At 40.1% G+C, this 19182-nt stretch overlaps 1 protein-coding gene across 3 annotated transcripts in view; it reads left to right on the top strand.

Moving 5' to 3' along the window:
• The first annotated feature begins 1099 nt into the window (after positions 1–1099).
• LOC143879135 (uncharacterized) overlaps positions 1100–19182 on the top strand; it is a 20477-nt gene continuing 2394 nt past the window's right edge. Inside the window, exons 1-8 of one of the 3 annotated variants that reach the window (XM_077381324.1) lie at positions 1100–1214; positions 1696–2726; positions 5249–5333; positions 5430–5525; positions 5634–5786; positions 5890–5997; positions 18796–18915; positions 19012–19137. In XM_077381324.1, coding sequence (XP_077237439.1) covers positions 1741–2726; positions 5249–5333; positions 5430–5525; positions 5634–5786; positions 5890–5997; positions 18796–18915; positions 19012–19137 — 1674 coding nt within the window. In that variant the 5' untranslated portion in view covers positions 1100–1214; positions 1696–1740. Of the gene's footprint in view, positions 1390–1695; positions 2727–5248; positions 5334–5429; positions 5526–5633; positions 5787–5889; positions 5998–18795; positions 18916–19011; positions 19138–19182 lie in introns of all 3 variants that reach the window. The other 2 variants (XM_077381323.1, XM_077381325.1) reach the window with 2 other exon arrangements.

Below are 19182 nucleotides of genomic sequence, written 5' to 3'. Positions count from 1 at the left end.
AGCATTGACGGCTCCCACATAATCTGACTAGCATTGGCGCGGCTTATGAGAAGGGAAAATTTCTTGTTGATGTTGGTATTGGGATTTCTTTTGTTGGGGTTTGGATGAGGCGAGTGTGCTGATACCCACGACCTGACGTCCTCGTTGTTGGGAGGGATTGAGGAAGAAGAGAATAATTTTGGAAAAAAATAAAATCAGCAGTCAAAACCCCATACTTGAAGACCCTCTAGGGAAAGCAAATTTGGAGGTTTTTTCTGGAGTCATTAAGTGTTCATCCATCAAAAGGCTAGGTGTAGTGCGGTGTATTGTCTGCAATATCAGTCGCAATCGTTCTGATGTTTTTAGAGTTAAAGTTGCGTGGGAGATTAGCAAACCATGTACTGTTTGCCTTCTTTTTGCGTAATGTCTATAATTTCTATTGTTGGGAGTAACTGGTAATGAAAACACGTTTTACTTAAAGTTTATGCCCCAAACTACAATTCACCTTCTCTTTTATTGCGACAAGGAACCACTCAAAACACCCAAAAGTTGATTTTGTGGTGTTTTGGAGTGACCCATTTTAATGTTTGAATTGGTATTGGAATTTGGCCTAGTGCACTGGGCCACCCATTGGTATTGGAATTTTGGGTTTTTATACGGATTTGAAGCTTTTCACCGATCGAATTTGTCTCAAGTCTCAACTTATGATGTCATGGTTGTAGAGAGGAAACAATGCTGAAGTTGGTTTGGCAACTTTGGTTCCTAGATCTCGAGTGAGAATGCTTTTTGGGATTTATTTTTCTTTATATATGATTTTGCGAAGGCAATGGATGGATCAACAGAAAATGAAAACTTTACGGTGAAAATTTTTATAATGTAAAAGTTTTACTAAGGAAATTGCTCTATGACAGTGTAATATTGATACAAACGATGGAAGAGGAAGTTGGAGAGACATTTTCGTAGATAAGAATAAGGACTCGTAGGAAAACATTACCATCATGATGAATGACTACAATCAACAACGGGGGACATGTATCTGCAATCTAACCGTTGATCTTCTACAACATCGAGAGGTAGACGTACAAAGGTATTGAATATCCCATGCCTAAAAAAAAATCAACGGTATAGATAGCTTTTTTGCTGGTGAGGGACTTTTATTAGGAGTCAAACAGGGTATATAGAGCATTTTCTTGTGTTTTTCTTTTTTCCATTCTACCCTAGGTTTACTCCGGCAGGTATTTCCCTCCATTCCTTTGGTTTCCTTGTTGTTTTCTAAATTTTACTGAATTTCTGATTTGGAGAATAAGGGTTTCATTCATCTATTCCTCGCTTCCTCCCTCCCATGTACGTTCGCCATATTATTATCATTATTATTAGTAGAGAGATTGTGTTATTGATTTGGAGAATAAGGTGGGTTTCTTCTATTCCCTGCTTCCTTTGGGTTTCATCCTTCTTTTGCTGCCGATGATCCCATATCATTATCAGTATCATTTTTTTCTTTATTGTTGAAATCTGGGCTTCTTTTGGAAATTTCATTGGATTCGGTTCCCGATGTGTTACGATTTTTCATAGGCTTTATGAATGAATTGCTATTATTGAATTTTTCTTGTTTCTGCTTCTTCGGTTTCAAGAGATTCGCTGGCGGATCTGTTTGTGATTTTTTTATTTATTTTTGTTGGAATCTCTGAATCCCAAGTTTTCTTGATATGGTTGCAGGAGGATATATTGTAGGATTTAAGATTTGGAAGAAGAGGGTCAGCAATGTTGGAGCAATTGCTAATATTTACTAGAGGAGGTTTGATCCTCTGGACATGCAAAGAGCTCGGGAATGCTCTTAAAGGATCTCCGATCGATACTTTGATCCGATCCTGCCTCTTGGAGGAGCGATCCGGCGCTGCATCATACAATTACGATGCCCCTGGCGTAGCCTACACCCTCAAATGGACCTTCCACAATGAGCTCGGCCTCATCTTTGTCGCCGTCTACCAGCGTATACTCCATCTCCTCTATGTCGATGACCTCCTTTCGATGGTGAAGCACGAGTTCTCTCAGATCTATGATCCCAAGCGTACGACGTACGCCGATTTTGATGACACCTTCCGTCAGCTCCGCAAGGAGGCAGAAGCTAGGTCTGAGGAAATGAAGAAAACAAAGCAGATGGCAAGACCTGTGAGTGTCTCAACCAACAAGCATGGGGTCCAGAAGGCTATGCATCAGCTGGGTGGTGGTGGTGGGAAGCACAAGAGTAGTATTGGCTCTGCCAATGATGCTACAGACAGTGATTCTGTTAGTGGCCGCACTCTGGAGAATGGTAACGCCACCAATGTGCATGAGAACGAATCTCGTTTAGCCAGACCCATGGTTGTTAAAGGTGGTAAAGAGAATGGTGGGGGTTCCGACATCGGAGCCTTCGATGTAAATAAACTTAAAAACTTGCGTTCCAAAGCAGGGAAGAAAACAGATACAGTTGTTAGCAAGGCTTCCAACGTGGAGCCGAAGAAAAAGATGACAAAGAAAAACAGAGTTTGGGATGATTCACCTCCGGTGGAGTCAAAACTGGATTTTACAGATCCCGGAGATGAGAAAGGGAACGAAAACATAGCAGTTGTGGCAGCCGATGAGGGTGAAAGCTTGATGGACAGAGAAGAAAATTTGAGCAGTGAAAGTGAGACTGAAGAAGACGAGGAAGTGGAGAATGCCAAGCCCAATGCAAAGAAGAAAGGCTGGTTTTCATCAATTTTCCATGGGTAAATATACTCCTTCAATGCCTTTTACTTTTTTTTCATACGTCGCTTGGTTTGTCTCAACTTTTAGAATGTTTCAGTTATGGATATTGTTTGCTCCATAGCAAATTGTTTGCCCCTTCAATTTACTTGTTGTTTTACTGAATATAATTTATCATCAATTATTTTTATGCTTGTGATATGTGTGCATGCCCTTCACAATATAATTTTTTCTTTTACTTTTAGCTGTATGACTAGCTAAGGGGTTGAACCTCTAGCTCATTGGTTAAGACTCTGCTCTTCATCTCTTCAACCTTGAGGTCAGAGGTTGAATCCCAGCTTACTCACCAAGAAAAAGTCCATACGACAAGCTGGCAACTCATGTGTTGTAAGTCTTCTGGGAGTGATGGTTTGTGGATCTAGTTGGTGAATCATTATACGAGTCATCTGCGGTTCTCAACCTATAATGTACTAGCATATTGGTGATTTTCACAATCGTGTTACCCATATAACTATTTGTTGTCAATATTTGTGCAAAGCATTAGAAATAAAGTTGATATAATCAGATGAGATGAATAACTTCATGTTATTTGTAATGTAGAAATATCAGAAACTGGATTGTGGTTGAGTTAAGGGTTGATTCAGTATATGATGGTTAGAAAGAGTCTATATCAGCGGCTCCACCATTCAGAAAATGGGGCTAAAGTGGTGTAAGAGTTATGCTCTAGTACTCATTGGGTACCATTGGTGCTATGCTTTCTTGTTTTCACATGTCGTAGGAAAGTTACATATATAGTGTTGTAGGCGTAAATGCGCAACATCTGTTTTAATGTGGCTATATATATATTTGCCATTCAAAAAAATGTGGCTATATATACCAACTTAAAAATTAATTTACATGTGCATGCATGGCTTGTTTGCTGAAAAAATGCATGATTGAGATGAATGTTGAGAATCGTCACAACCCCATAGGCTGGTCCAAGTTGAGTTTCAAAGGCCCAATGAAAGGTGGTTATCCAGAGTAGGAATTTGTTACTTTGAAAATCCATCAGTTTAGAAGTTTTTCATATCTCCAAAAATGTGGAAAGGTGGATCACATGCTGATTTGAAGTGTTATGTGGAGAATGCATAACATCTAATAGAGAAGGTATCAAGATTCTGGGCTGGTTGTCTTCTATATGAGAAGGGGTAATTTTGCTTTTAGCAAGCTCTATGAAGGAAAGGCCCAGTTGATCCCTTAGGAAGAGAATATATTTGCATAATCAAAGATATATATATATATATATATATATATATATATATATATATAGAGAGAGAGAGAGAGAGAGAGAGAGAGAGAGAGAGAGAGAGAGAGAAGTGTAGCTACACATACGTGTAGCTAACTTAGCTACACCAACGGCTTAAAATACAGTGGGCCCCACATTGTTTGGGTGATGCAAACCATTCATTTGATGGGCCCTCATATAGATAGGGTGTGCCAAAAAAATCAGCTCTATAGGATCATCCCAACCCTACGATTTGTGGAGGAAAAAATGGACTCGTAAAAACCTTCACAAATCTGTCCATTTTTGCCTCCACAGTTTGAAGGGTGGGGATGATCCTATGGAGCTGATTTTTTGGGCACACCCTATCAATGTGAGGGTCTATCAAATGAATGGTTTGGATCACCCAAACAATGTGGGCCCACTGTATTTTAAGCCGTTAGTGTAGCTAAGTTAGCTACACGTATGTGTAGCTTCACTTAACTCACATATATATATATATATATATATATATATATATATATATATATATATATATATATATATATATATATATATATATATATATATATAGAGAGAGAGAGAGAGAGAGAGAGAGAGAGAGAGAGAGAGAGAGAGAGAGGTTGCTACACAGTTTCTACACACAAGTGTAGATAAGTTATCTACACACTAGCTTAAAATACAGTGGAGGGCATATTGTTTGGTTGATCCAAACCATTCATTTGATGGGCCCTCACATAGATAGGGTGTCCACAAAAAATCAGCTACATAGGATCATCCCAACCCTATGATTTGTGGAGGTAAAATGGACGTGTATAAACCTTCACAAATCTGTCCATTTTTTGCCTCCACGGTTCAAAGGGTCAGGATGATTCTATGAAGCTGATTTTTGGGGCACACCCTATCTATGTGAGGGCCCATCAAATGAATGGTTTGGATCACCCAAACAATGTGGGCCCCCACTGTATTTTAAGCTAGTGTGCAGATAACTTATCTACACTTGTGTGTAGAAACCGTGAAACCGTTTTCTTATATATATATATATATATATATATATATATATATATATATATATATATATATATAAAACCTCCGTAAAAAATTCAGGAACCTGGTCATGGCAATCAAAATTATGTGTTCTTTCTTGGAGATAAATGATCTGCCAGGAAAGCTGTCAATATACATTAACCTGTGGAGTATGTTTCAACATTATAATTCTTATGTTCGTTGGAAGCTAGTGGTTATTTACTTAAGAACATGTTTCTTGAAAATTTCCTCCTTCAGTATCGCGGGGAATGCAGTTTTGGAGAAGTTGGACCTGGAACCAGCCTTGAAAGCTCTTAAAGATAGGCTCATGACTAAAAATGTGGTATGTTGATTTGTTGTGTAATTAATTTTCTTTCTCATCTTAGGTCATAGCGAGTATCTGCCCGTTTATGGGATTTCACCATATTGGCATTCACAGGCAGAGGAAATAGCTGAGAAGCTTTGTGAATCTGTAGCGGCTAGTCTTGAAGGTAAAAAGTTGGGTTCATTTACAAGGATTTCTTCAACAGTTCAGGTATGTAAAGGTCTTTATGCGAAATTTTGTGGTTTATTTGGTTTGGTTCCCTTCTTATTTTTTCCTTCCAAATTGGACTTGCATTTTGTATTGTAATATTGACCATAGGCGGCAATGGAAGAGGCCCTTCTTCGTATTTTAACTCCAAGACGATCTATTGACATCTTGAGGGATGTGCATGCTGCTAAGGAGCAGGGAAAACCATATGTTGTTGTTTTTGTTGGGGTCAATGGAGTCGGAAAGTCAACCAATCTCGCCAAGGTTAAGATCCTTTCCACTCTTTCAAATTCGACAGATAACAACTTCTTATCAACTGAGGCGATGCTCACACTAAGTTCCGTTCCAAATGCATGCTGCTCTGCAGGTTGCTTATTGGCTTGTGCAGCATAATATTAGTGTTATGATGGCCGCTTGTGATACATTTCGATCAGGTGCAGTTGAGCAACTCCGAACTCATGCTCGCAGGCTACAGGTATGATCATTCTCTATAATTCATTTTCCTTGATGTTTTGTTGCAGTTTTTGGAGTGACCGTTTGTGACCCAGCTTTTGTTAAAAATATCATAAATATGGTCACCCTTAAAGATATAGAATAGGAAAGGGGAGAAGTAGATGGAGTCTAAACTTAGTCCAATGCTTCATTTGTTAAAAATATTGTTTAAAATGTGATTTATACACGTTGGTCTCAAATGACCAAAATAGCTTTAGTCTCATAATTTGACTATTTCAACACTCCCCCCCTCTAGCTAATGTTTTCTATTGAATATGTTCATCTTATTAAACAAATAATGATGATGATCAGCTACTAGACTCTTTGTGAATACATCTGCCACTTGTGCTTCACTATAGACATAGCTGGGAATGGGATAAATTCCACCATCCTTTTCTCATGTATAAAATGAGGATCTATCTAAATATACTTCATCCTGTTCTAAAAGACTTGATTTTGGAGATAAGTTGATGGCATTTTGATTGTCGTTGTAAAGAGCATGTTTTCCTGCTCTCAAACTTAACTCCAGTAGGAGATGGATCTCAACCACATAAGCTCTATTGTAGTGTATGCCATGGACATGTGCTCTACCTCCGCACTTGGTCTGGCTACTGTCCTTTGCTTTTTGTTGCTCCATGTTATTATGGTCATTTAAGTAAACTACAATATACTGACATTAACCTCTGCGTGTCTAGATCTCCTACCCGACTGACATGTGAATATCCACGTACTCCGACTTTCTTATCTTGTTGTGCCATGGAGTAGCCTAGTATGCCCTTTATCCTTTCTGCTCCATGTCGTAATCTAATTCCTATTATGTACTATTTGGTTTGCAATTCATCATCCTAAACCTGTTGAGAAGGTCCACATCATACTTTTTTTTTTTTTGAAATTTGACATATTTCATTAATATTAAGATAGCAATCGGGACCAGTAGTCCCATCCTGCATTACAAAAATATTAAGGTGGACTGGGGCTACATGCCGGCACCAGTCCAAGAAAAGATAACATTTTTTTTTTTTGATGAGTAAGCTGGGATTAGGCAGGATCCCGACCGGATTCATTAGATAAAAATGGATCAAAACAAAGGGGCCCCACAAGGGCAGAAAAGACAGACAGACAAAGCGAATAAAAGAGATACAAGGGAAAGATTATATTCTACAGTATTGCTTCCCATTTTGGTCTTCTTGGATGATGGAGGCTAGCTCCGTAGGAATAGAAGATGGATCAATGTCCCCTCCTTTTATACAACAGTCTCTTTTGGAGAGGAACTCTGCTGCTGAGTTCGCCTCTCGCCATATGTGAGTGATGCGGAAGAAGTCAAGACAGTTCTTTGCTCTATGAATGCGGTGGATTCTCTCTAGCTGATTCCAAGGTTCGTTTGAAATTCCATTTAATATACTAACTGAGTACTTCGAGTCAGATTCAACCCAAACTTTCTAACTCCATGATCAATGGTGAGCTCAATCCCCTGTAGAATGGCCTCAAGCTCCAGCGCATGAATGTCTTCATGTTCAGTTAAGGTGGAGAACAATGCCTGGCAAACACCTTCAGCATTACGAAGAATACCACCGATTCCCCCACCTGATTCTTCAAGGGAAGCGTCAGTATTTACCTTCATCTCATCTGCATTGACATTGAATTATGAACATCCCTGTACTGCACAAAAAGCTGTGTCTTTACAGTATCGTTCAACCGCAAAATATGTACCAACTAATCAAAATTAGGTCACCTGACAAGCACACACTGCTTGGCCACACCTTGGAACCTAAAAACTTCATCTTATGAGAGTGGGAATTAGATGATATTACCCCTTTGACCTCTGCATTTCGAGACTCCTTCATCCCCCAGACAGGACCCAAGTAAAAATGATCAGACAGAACGAAGCGAAAGAACGAATCTCTCAAGCTACTACATTTAAGAGAATTCTGGCTATTTATCAACCAACGAGTAGTCCACAGATCCTGGGGATGAGCGTACTTCAGATTCATAAACCGGAATATCGAAACTTTGGCGCACATGGCCAACCCAGAGACCTTAAAACCAGCTTAAACTATCCTAAAATCAAACTCCTTATCTCTCAGAACTAAAACATATTACTCCTATTATCTTCTCCTAATCCTTTTATCCTTTTCTTACTTTTTCTCATTCCATTTTTCTACTCCTTTACTCTAATCCTTCCTTTATTTCACTGATTTTCTTTTTCCTCTTCTTTATTCTTTTGTTTTGCTTCCTCGGGGCCGGAAGACATATCATTCAGGGTTAGAACCCTCGGCCCTCTCAATCTCCTTCTCCCTACCAGCTTCTCTGTGCGCCTTCAAGGCCCTAATAGCCATATCACGAAACAGATTTTTTGTTGCTTCCAAATTGTCATCAAAGTCGAATCCAAGAACATCTCCTACAGCCAAGAGCTCTTCCATTTCTTCACGAGGGACAATTGTGTCCTCTTCAGATTCTAGGAAGTCTAATGGGTTAGAATCCATCTCCTGTTTATCCACCTCCTCATCCATCCGCTTGCGAATCTCAGAGCTAACTTCCCTGTCAAGAGTGTCTCGAGTCTCCAACGAGACTCCAGCCTTTCAATCTCAGCCACCTTGTTCTCTTCCCAACGTTGACGCCGCGCTAGATGCTCTTCTTCAAAGGCCTTCTGGAAAAAATCCATCTTGTAGATTTGAACAAAGGCTTCTTTTGGATCGGACATGCCTGGAAGCTGGGAGAAGCCTTCTTTGTTAGCCATAGCTTCCCGCTTGAATTGCTTCCACTGGTTCTTCAAGATAGACGTATAGATTTCCTTGGGCGTAGGGCATTCTTTGGACGCCAGAACCTCATCATACTGCAATTCTCGGAGGAACTGAAGATCACTTACCTCAAACAAGATTGCCTCCCGAGAGAAAGAAAGAGAGGGAGCGGGAGAATCCATAGGAGGAGGGGCAAGAGGGCGGAAAGGCTCGTCAAAGTCTTTAAGGAGAGATTTGAACTTGGACGCTAGACAGAGATTTTTTTGTGCTTCTCTCTTACAAGAACCCATAAGATTTCTTTTGAAGAGAGACAACCCGGCCTTAGTTGCCAATAAATATTTTTTCTCGATATCCGTCCCGCGCCCCTGCAAATCTTTTTGGGGCTTATCGCTTTTTATGATGTTACTGCTTCTGACGATCGCAACTGACACAGGGTGAAGGTTGCTGTCAAATACATCCTTTCTTATGCCGTTCCCCGTTGGAATTCAAGATTTGGTTTTTGAGTACCTTTGACCCTATATTTTCTTGGAATTGACCCTTATCCCATACGGTGATGGGACAGGGCCAATCGCTTCAACTTTCTGAGCAACTATTCCCGAGGAGGAAGAAAATTCAAATTCTGGGGTAGGTAGTCGAAACGAATCTTTCCCAGTGGAATTGACAAGAATACCCCCAGAGGCAACCAGAAGTGGCCCAACCGGAATCGGAACTTCCACCGGAGATGAATCTACCAAATCGTCTTTCTCCGAACCCGCCGGTTGCATTTCTCCCGGAGGATCATTAATGGGCTTTGAAAGCTCTTCCACCAACCTAACTCCAACTGGGAAAATCATAGAGTCTACCATAATATTAATGAAGGATGGCAAACAATTCCATAAGGGAGTTAATACCTTAACGGTGGCAAATTCCATACAATGATCGTGACTACCCGACAATTGCAAGTCCAAGATCTGACCAAAATGCTGACCCAACTTCTCCACCGTGGCTAAGGACCAGGCGTGAGGGGGGTTATTAAAAAATCTACGATTCACCGATCTTGCACCTGTATTCAAAACCAGAGACCAGGGATGGAGGGACAAGAGATATCCTCCCAAGGCATCACCCCCCGACGCCAAATAGAGGTAGCCTGATGCTGAGATTCAAAGGGAAAAAGCACTGATAAAGGGCCCAAGCAAAAGGGCTTGCTAAGCTGTGGCAAAGTCCAGTGTCTTTTAGCCCAAGACCAGATTTCCTCCAAGAGGGCTCTATTTCTCAAGGTACCAATCAAACAATTTTTCAAAAAAATCTTCCTTTCTTTAATCACTGCACTAGGAATAGATATTACTGGGTTGCCTTCCCTAGAGGGTTCCGGGATGTTTTGGAAGGGCATCTTCGGTATCCATACTTGCTCCGGAGCTGACTTTCTTCCGATTCCAGTGGGATTCCTAGCCTTTGGCTCCAAACATTTTCTACATACACATCTACTGCCAAAGTTATTGTAGCTACACTTAAAGCATCTCCAGTCACGAGGAGATGAAACAAATTGCTTTCTGCGAGCGAAACCATTTCTGAGATCAAGACGGCGAGTCAACAGATCCACATCTTCTTGGCTTCCGATTGATCGAGGGAAAGATCTAGGAGGGCGCCACAAGGGGACATCTCTATTTCCTCTTTGGCCCAGAACTATCAAGGAACTCCGACAACAACTGTTGGAAACCCCAATCGAGGAAAAAGCTTCCTGGGTAGAATATCCACCGTCAAGAAAGTCCAAAAAAGTCGAGGATGCCCAACCCAGGTTAACACCACAAATACAGAGATTGGAGCGATAATCAAAATCCACTTGTGGGTTGACGCGTTGACGACTAAAAAATCTCGAACCGACATCTTCCCTAAACCCGCCTGGATGCTGTATTCTCTCTAATAAGCATCAACAAAAAGCAAAATCTGGCTCAGATGGGTTGGATTGGGAGACTGGCCTGGCTGAACCACAGTAAGAAGCATTGCAAAAGCTTCTTCTTGAGGATTCCACATCATACTTCTTGTTGGAGATGCACACTCCTTGGATCTTTCCATCTCCTCTCCAATAAAGTATCATAGCTGACCGTGGTCCTTTTGTTGCACATGCACACTCCTTGGATCTCTCCATCTTCACTCTAAGAAAGTATCATAGCTCACTAAGGTCCTTCATACTAAATGTACCTTTTAGGACATTTTAAGACAATGAATTTCGCTCAATCCATGTTGTGATACTAATATCTTCCACATAGAAGAATACCAAAAGATGCCATAATGAGAATGTTTAATAAAGAGTGACTTATCAAACTTCATCCTATGTCTACTATAATTAAGTGCTTGTTAAAGCTTATCGAATTATGTTGCATGCTCTTGTTTCATCTCATCGATTGTTGTTTGTGATTAACAGATGAATCAGGCTCTGTCTGCAATCTCAAAACTTTTTGACTGTTCCATATGTACCTATTCTTTTAGTGATCCATGATTAAAAACGTTCTTCACATGCATATGGCTAAGAGTCCGGCCAGTGTTATTGGCTAGAGCAAGGATGAGTCTCACTGTCGTAATATTTAATTTAACCATTAGAATTAATGTCTCATTATAGTCAAGTCAATGTATCTGCCCTTGGCAACCATCCTTGTCTTGTATGTATCTGTAGTCCCGTCGGCCTTTTGTTTCACCTTAGATACTACTTGCAGTTTCAACCTACCATGTTCTTGCTTGTTGGTCTGCAGACAGACAATGTCCCACTTGAATGCCCCTGGATCTACTATTGATGTTGTAATCTAAGCTGTTAGAGCTTATTGAACTTGCATGTGCTTTTGACATACCTAGTGTTTCTCATATGGTGCTAGAGAATGCCTGGCAGTATTTGGTGCAGTCATGGCTGGAATAAGTGTTTACAGAAGTAGGCTCTGACAAAGGCGTTGTGTCACTCGATGTCTCCCCCTTAATCTCAGGATATAATGTTTCAGTGGGTCATAGAAGTGAGACTCGTCGACTGTAACATGCTGTGTGATTATAATTTTTCGAGATGATAGTCAATAACACTTGTAGCCCTTATGGTGATCACTATATCCCACAAAAATACATGTGACAACCTTGGAGGAGAATTTCTACTTGAACAATAGCAAATGCCCCTACGATCTAAGAAAAAATTAATTAGATGGTACATGAACCATAGCAAATGCCCCTACAATCTAAGAAAAAATTAATTTTGGTTCGTCTCCGTAAGTACATAAACAGGTGATGTCTGGCTGAGAATGGTGGATGGGAACATGTTAACATGCACAACAATGTGGAAGGCCTCAGTCCAAAGATGGTTCAGATCCAGATAGTGGAATAATATAGACAACCAGTCTCCATAGTATGCATGTCCTTCTGTTTGGCTGCACCATTGCTGATGGATCTCATGTGAGAGGCAAAATGCTCGAAACTCTTGGGAGGTGTACTCATTCCTATGTGTGCCTTAATGCTCAATAACAAGTGTGAAAGTAGAAAAAACAGAGAAGACATCGGATTTGTTGCAAAGAAAATAAATCTAGGTGATCATTAATAAAAATGACATAATAACGTGAACAGGATCTAGAAGAGATTGGGGTAGGTAGGATCTCGAACATCAGAATGAGCAATACCAAACAGAAAAGTTGTCATATAATTAAAGGAATAAAAAACAGCAAAGACATGGAATTTGTTGCGAAGAAAATAAATCCAGGTGTAGCCGGGTATACTTATTAATAAAATGACATAATAACATGAACATGATCTAGAAGAAATTGGGGTAGGATCCCAAACATCAGAATGAGCAAATACCAAACAGAAAAGATGTCATACTATTATTACTGGAAATAAATGGGAGTTCACAATGTTTTTTTTTTTTGGAAAATAATTGCTAATTTTATTAAAAACAAAGAAGATCGAGATGGTCTGTACAACAGGGACAGAAAAGCAATACAAGGAATCTAATACGGATTAACTAGAGACTCCTTCTCTAGCTAATAACGTTCTCTAACTAATACGGATTAACTAGAGACTCATTCTCTAGCTAATACGGATTAACTAGAGACTCCTTCTCTAGCTAATACGGATTAACTAGAGACTCCTTCTCTAGCTAAAACGCCAAGGGTGCTTCTGATCCCCTTTGAACCACCTAGTAACATTCAATGAGTCCCATTCTACAATCACATTTTCCACTCGGTCTCTCGCTAATAGCTTCAAACCTTCGTGAACTACTTTCACCTCGGCCTCCTTGCTATCCCTATGGGGCCTTCAAGAGCCCACAAGACCCCCTTAAGATTATTCTTTAAGAAGCCACCAATCCCCGCCGGATCCGGATTCCCCAAGCTAGATCCATCGAAATTAAGTTTCACAAAACTGGCGCTAGAGATGCCCACTCTTGAAAGATTTTATGCTTGATCTCTACGGACCAACACACTTCTCTCCAACCTTCCCATAGGTCATAAGCAGATGCAAAATTGGAGGGAAGAGATTTCACCCATGAAATTGCCAGGGCTATAACTTTGATGAAGAGGAATCCAGGGTTTCTTGAAACCCCCTTAAACACTCTTTCTTTTCAGATTGCCCAAATGGTGGCTAAGAAAGACAAGTGCCAAAGAATTTTGCCTTTTTTCTTCCATGGAACTAAAGTCCAACCCAGGAGAAGATCATCAAGCATTTCTGGAAAACCCAATAAATGCCAAATTTGCTAAGGAGTTTTCTCCACACTTCCCTAGTGACTTTGCAATGCATAAGAAGATTTCCCCCGCTTCAATACATAAGGCGCAATGATCCACAATGAGCATCTTCCTCTTCCGAAGAAAGAACGGTTTGGATCCTTTTCTTCAAAGCTGCCCAACCAAAATTTTGCTCCCACTTCAAATTCCCGTAATACATGTGTGGGGACTATTTAACACACTCATGAAAACTTGAGTGATTTTGGTCGGAAAAGACTATGGTATCCCTACTATAACTTAAGGGACTTAATATATACTTCTTTTTAATGGAAATCGCTGACAGTTTGGCTAAAGCGGGTGTGGTTAAGCAGTCGCTGGAGCTTTTCGACTTTCTTCCCCCTTAATTTCTTTTTGTATTTTTTCCTTTCTTTCTGTGTGTAATTCTGGCCTAGTGGGGGGTGCGGGTGGCCTTTTTTCGGTCTATCCCTTTTAATATATTCAGTTACCATTCAAAAAAAAAAAAGATACTTCTTTTTAATGATAGCCAATTTCATCAAAAAAGATCGAGATGGTTAGAATACAAAGAGATAGAGTACAAGAGATCGCGAGAAAATAAGAGAAAAATCAAGGACAGAGGGAATCATAAAGTGCCAACTCCGCCAAGGTGACTTCATCTCTAGCCAAGGCATCTGGCATAGAATTAGCAGATTGGCAGGCATTTGTAAAAAGGAAGTTAGAGGATCCCTCCAGTCAAGCGTCTCATCAAAGAGACAATCAAATCTAGGGTGAAGAACCGACCCCTTAAGCCATCGAATGACATTTAGGGAGTCTCCTTCAATCACCACATTAGATAACTGATCATTAGCAAGTAACTTAATGCCTTGTTGACAGCTCTCACTTCGGATTCCATTGAATCCGTCACCACGATTGGCCCCGCATAGGCCCAAATGACAATACCACAATCGTTCTTCAAAACTCCTCCAATCCTGTCAGGTACCGGGTTCCCAAACTGCACCCATCGAAATTGAGCTTCAAAAGACCCAGCTCAGGAGGAGCCCAATCTTGGGTGACAAGCTGCTTGGGACTTAATTGACACCTAAAAATTAATATTTGGAACTTAGAACCCTCCCTATCTTTTCTCGAAGGGACCCATGTTCCTTTATTGGAAAGTGGTTGCTTTGGCGGTTTCTTGGGTTAAAACCCTCCATAGCTTTAGATTTGTGTTTGCTTACGATCTTTAGAATGTACGGCGGGAGGTGTGTGGTTTTTTTTTTTTTGGGGGGGGGGGGCGCAAATTTTGTTCAAGAGTGGGAGCCTCCGCCTCAAGATACTTTGAAATTTAATTTTGACAGATCCAGTCTGGCGAACCCCGGCCTGGCTGGGGTGGGGGTTGGGGGGGTTCTAAGAAATGATTTAGGCGAGGTGATTTGGGCCTTTGCCGGTCCCATTGGTGCAATAGATTCTAATGAAGCTGAGGTTCGGTCGGTGCACCATGGCTTCAAATTTGTTGATAAAGATAGCCTTGATAAAGATATTGTTGAAGGGGATTCTCTGAATGTGATGCATTGGCTAAAAGGCCTCAACCCTTGTCCCCGGAGATTCGCTAGGTTCTTTGAGGAAATTCAAGACTGGATGGGGGCCTCTCCAATAGTCTACCAGCATGTGCGTCGCTTTGCAAATGGGGTGGCTTACAGGCTTGCTAGAGAAGAGGTTGAGAAGGAAGATTTGCAAATTTTCGATTTTTGGCCTCATTGAATCATTGTTGTATCCGTTGCTTCTCTGTTGTTTCATTTTCTATCCTTTGTTTATCTGTTTTTTACCATCTCGGTCTTTTTTAAAGAATTCTATTGCCGTTCAAAAACAAAATAAAACATGAAGGCACTCCTTGTGATGGTGTCTCTTTAAACCGACGTCATGACTGCCATAGCTATTTGTGTTTTGGAAGTACTCATCCATTGGAAAGGACAACTGTATACGATGCATCCGAAGGTTCCAGTTGAATTTCCCTGAAATGACAAAAATGTTTCCATTTCCATCCACACCGAAACGAAATCTACATGATTTCTCTTTTATGTCATTATTTCCCCGAAATTTTGATCGCAATTCCGGAAATTCCCAAAATTCGACCGAAATGGTCGGAACGACAAAAAAAAATGGAAAGATGTTCGTATTTGCATTTCATTTCATTAATTAGAGAATGATATTCGGTAGGCAACATCATTGAACTATAGAATAAAGTAACTGTATCTTATGCATGGGATATCAGATTGGCATGGTACTAATAATACCTCATAGCTCTGTGGTATTGACATAGAGTTTGGATTCTTACAAGGGAGACTGGTCATTGTACCTTCTAATACTTCTTTACATTGTACTTCCGTATTGACTATTATTTTAGACATGCAAGACACCCTTGTCATTAGGTGTTCGATGTGATTAAGCCATTATGGATGGTTTTTTTGTTTAGGTGATGGTTTCTAAGTATGTATTTGTGTTTATTCTAGCATTTGCCAAAGTTTCATCTTAAAATTTCATCATTTGCACATGTTTTTTTAAAATATTATAAAATTTTATAATTTGCATATGTTTTTTTATGGGTAATAATTTGCATATATTTCCATACGTTTCCGTGTTTTTACATGATTTCCACCAAAATTTCCATCGAAACCGAAATGTTTCGTTTCCATGCCGACCAAAACTGGAATTTAAAACCATGCCACCACCTGTAATGCCAAATATTTTTTTCGGGGGGGGGGGGGGGGGGGTGATTGTGACCATTATAGGGCTCATATTCTAAAATTTAAGTGTCATTTAGGTGTGTTTTAATTCATTTAGGTGTCATTTATATGAGGGGTACCACAATATTTTCCCACCACTAACACTTGGTTTCTTTAAGTTCTAGGTATTTAAAATGGGGGAATACGTTTATTATGAAAATCCAAGTTTGAGGGGCATTTATATCATTTGTAATTAATCACTTAAGTTTTAAGTGGCCACAAAGGCCCATTTCAACATAGGGTAGTCCTTGTATTTGTGGGACTTGAGCAGGTCGGTTTCCATGATGAGTTAGGAGTCCTAGTGGATTTGTAGATTCTTAGTTTACTTATAAATATGAAAGGCCTGTTGGCCCTAAAAACAGTTGAATATAAATAAAAATTGATGTTTTCTTAGGTTGATAAGGTATGATGCATTTTTTGAATTGTGATGCTTCATATTATGTCAATTTTCTATCTCTGAACTCTTTCATTTTTCTCTCTCTTATCTTCTCTTCTTATAGTCCTTTCTCTTTTTTCCTTTCTCCCCTCTACCCTCAACTACGCTCTCCCACTTCTTTGTCCTGTTCTTTCTAGTCCCATTTCTCTTTTCCCTTCTTTTTCTGCTTTCATTCTTTACCCTCCCTGGTTGGGTTCATAAACCTCTCCCCATGGTCGGATTCGTAAACCGCTTCCCCTCGATTGGGTTCATGAACTGCCCTCTCCCAGTTAGGTTCATAAACCGCTACCCTTCGGCTATGTTCATAAATCTCTCCCATTTTCTACTCTTATCACCCTTGGTCTTGATTTTCTTGATCTTGATCCTGATTATCTATCTCTCTCTCTTGGCTGCTATAGATTCAAATTATCTCAACTGACCTGGGGTTTCTTTCTTACAAAGATATGGGTGCTTACATGCACCCATTTCAAGTTTAGTTGTGTGCCAAACAGCACCAACTTAAGTGAGAATAGGTAGGCACTTTTTATGTTTTAAAAGACTTAAGCTAGTTGCCAACTTGCACCTCACTTAAAATCGATGCTTAAGGTAGCACTTGAGGAGGAATTTTGTGGGGTTTGAGAGAAAAGAAATGCGAGAAACCTTATTGTTTGTGGATTTGAAGAAAACCCCTAGGCTATCTTACCTTTTGGTTCGAATGATAAAGGTAAATAGAGGAATTTGAAGAAAAGGGGTGCGGGTGGAAAAGCTAGGATTTTGATTTAAGTGGAGCGTGAAAAAGATTAGTAAGTGAAGGATGGAAATGCTAGGAAGAGAGAATACGAAGATGAAGAGAATGGAAGGGAACAAGGAGTACCTTGATGATGATGAAGGCCCTTGGATCTTTTTCTTCAACATTTTGATGCTCTGATGCCATGTAAAAAATCTCTTGAAGATGACCCATAACAATATAAATTAGAGAAGTAGATGGAGTGTAAGCTCAGTTCATTGCTTCAGTAATTTTGAAAAGGGAAATGATATATTCACCCCGTTTTTTTTTTACTTGGGACAGCGCCCTCTAGTGTATTTATGACCACTCTTTTCACGGGGGCTGTCCCAAGTAAAACAAGCGGCAAATGTATCATTTCCCTTTTGAAAATACTGTTTACAATGTTATTTATACATCACGTGGTAAAAAATTACCAACGTACCCCAATCTCATCATTCGACTATTTTCAACAGATCCATTTCGGACTATGTGCAGCTTAGCACCAAAATTTGTCGTTCTATGCATTGGATGCTTGTCCATGCATAGTAGTGATTTCATCTGTGGATGAGCTGCAATGTGCTTTCCACCATGATCTAGCAATGACATCTGGTTTTGATGAAAATAAAATAACAGGTAGCAGGCCAGGGATGCCGACAAATAGTGTGCCTCTGATGTACGCCACCATCTTTGGCTAACAAATCTGCCAGCACATTAGCCTCTCTAAGAAGGATATGTGAAAAGGAAATGTCATTCCCTCTATAACATCCCGAACTACGATTGATAGCCCTATGCATGCCATTTAACCGACAAACCTCCCTCTTTGTCTTATTACCACTGTGATGTCTTTCCGTTATAATAGAGGAGGCAATTGATATCAGCACGTCTTTTCCTCAATAATGTCATTCTTCCCTTCATTCTACACCTTTTCTAACTATATGTTAAGGCTATTACAGTTCCCAGAAGGCTCCCAACAGCCGATCAAAAAAGTGTTTAACAAAAGAGGGAGTGCCATTATTAAATGGAGAGAGTTGTAAATCTTGGAAATTCTCTCCTCCACGTGTCCAAGTAAGGATAATACCTTTAAACTCCCAAGCAAACCTTGTCACCGACAAAGCTTTGTCCTAAAAAAAAATTTCTTGGATTCCTCTCTTGCTAGCAATGACTTTTGGTACTGTCGCTGGAGTTTGATCACCGACAATTGGAGTGCAGTTTGCTTATGTCCTACTTTTTTATTTTTAGCTCTCCCTTCAAGAAGAAGTTCTTTTGTGCTTTATCCCTGGGTGAAATTTCTGGGATCTGGATGTAGTTTTCTACTTGCTAGCTACGCAACATGACTCATATAATAGACTTATAGGCTGATAGAAATGCAAATGACTTGCTGTGAGATGAGCAATGCAAGTGATTTTGAAATTGCTTTTCAGATTCCTATATTTGAGAAAGGATATGAGAAAGATCCAGCGGTTGTAGCAAAGGAAGCCATCCAGGAGGCTACTCGCAATAAGTCGGATGTTGTTCTTGTCGATACAGCTGGACGGATGCAGGTAAATTAATAACTAAATGGTACCTTGTACAAGTCATGTATGTATCTGTTCTCTGACTAGGAAAGTGCTTTCATGTAATGAATTTTGGTGTTTCAGGATAACGAACCATTGATGAGGGCTCTTTCCAAGCTTATCTATCTTAATAATCCAGATCTTGTTCTGTTTGTTGGAGAGGCACTGGTTGGAAATGATGCTGTTGATCAACTCTCAAAATTCAATCAGGTTTGGAGTCTGCTGCAGGTTTCTCGAGTTGAGAGAGAGAGAGAG

The sequence above is a fragment of the Tasmannia lanceolata genome, unplaced genomic scaffold, assembly GCF_043159265.1.
Source record: "Tasmannia lanceolata isolate RefF3 unplaced genomic scaffold, GAP_Taslan_0.1 ptg000006l, whole genome shotgun sequence".
Taxonomy (NCBI): Eukaryota; Viridiplantae; Streptophyta; class Magnoliopsida; order Canellales; family Winteraceae; genus Tasmannia; species Tasmannia lanceolata.
Note: the sequence above shows the minus strand (reverse complement) of the source record. Positions and strands in the feature narration are given on the sequence as shown.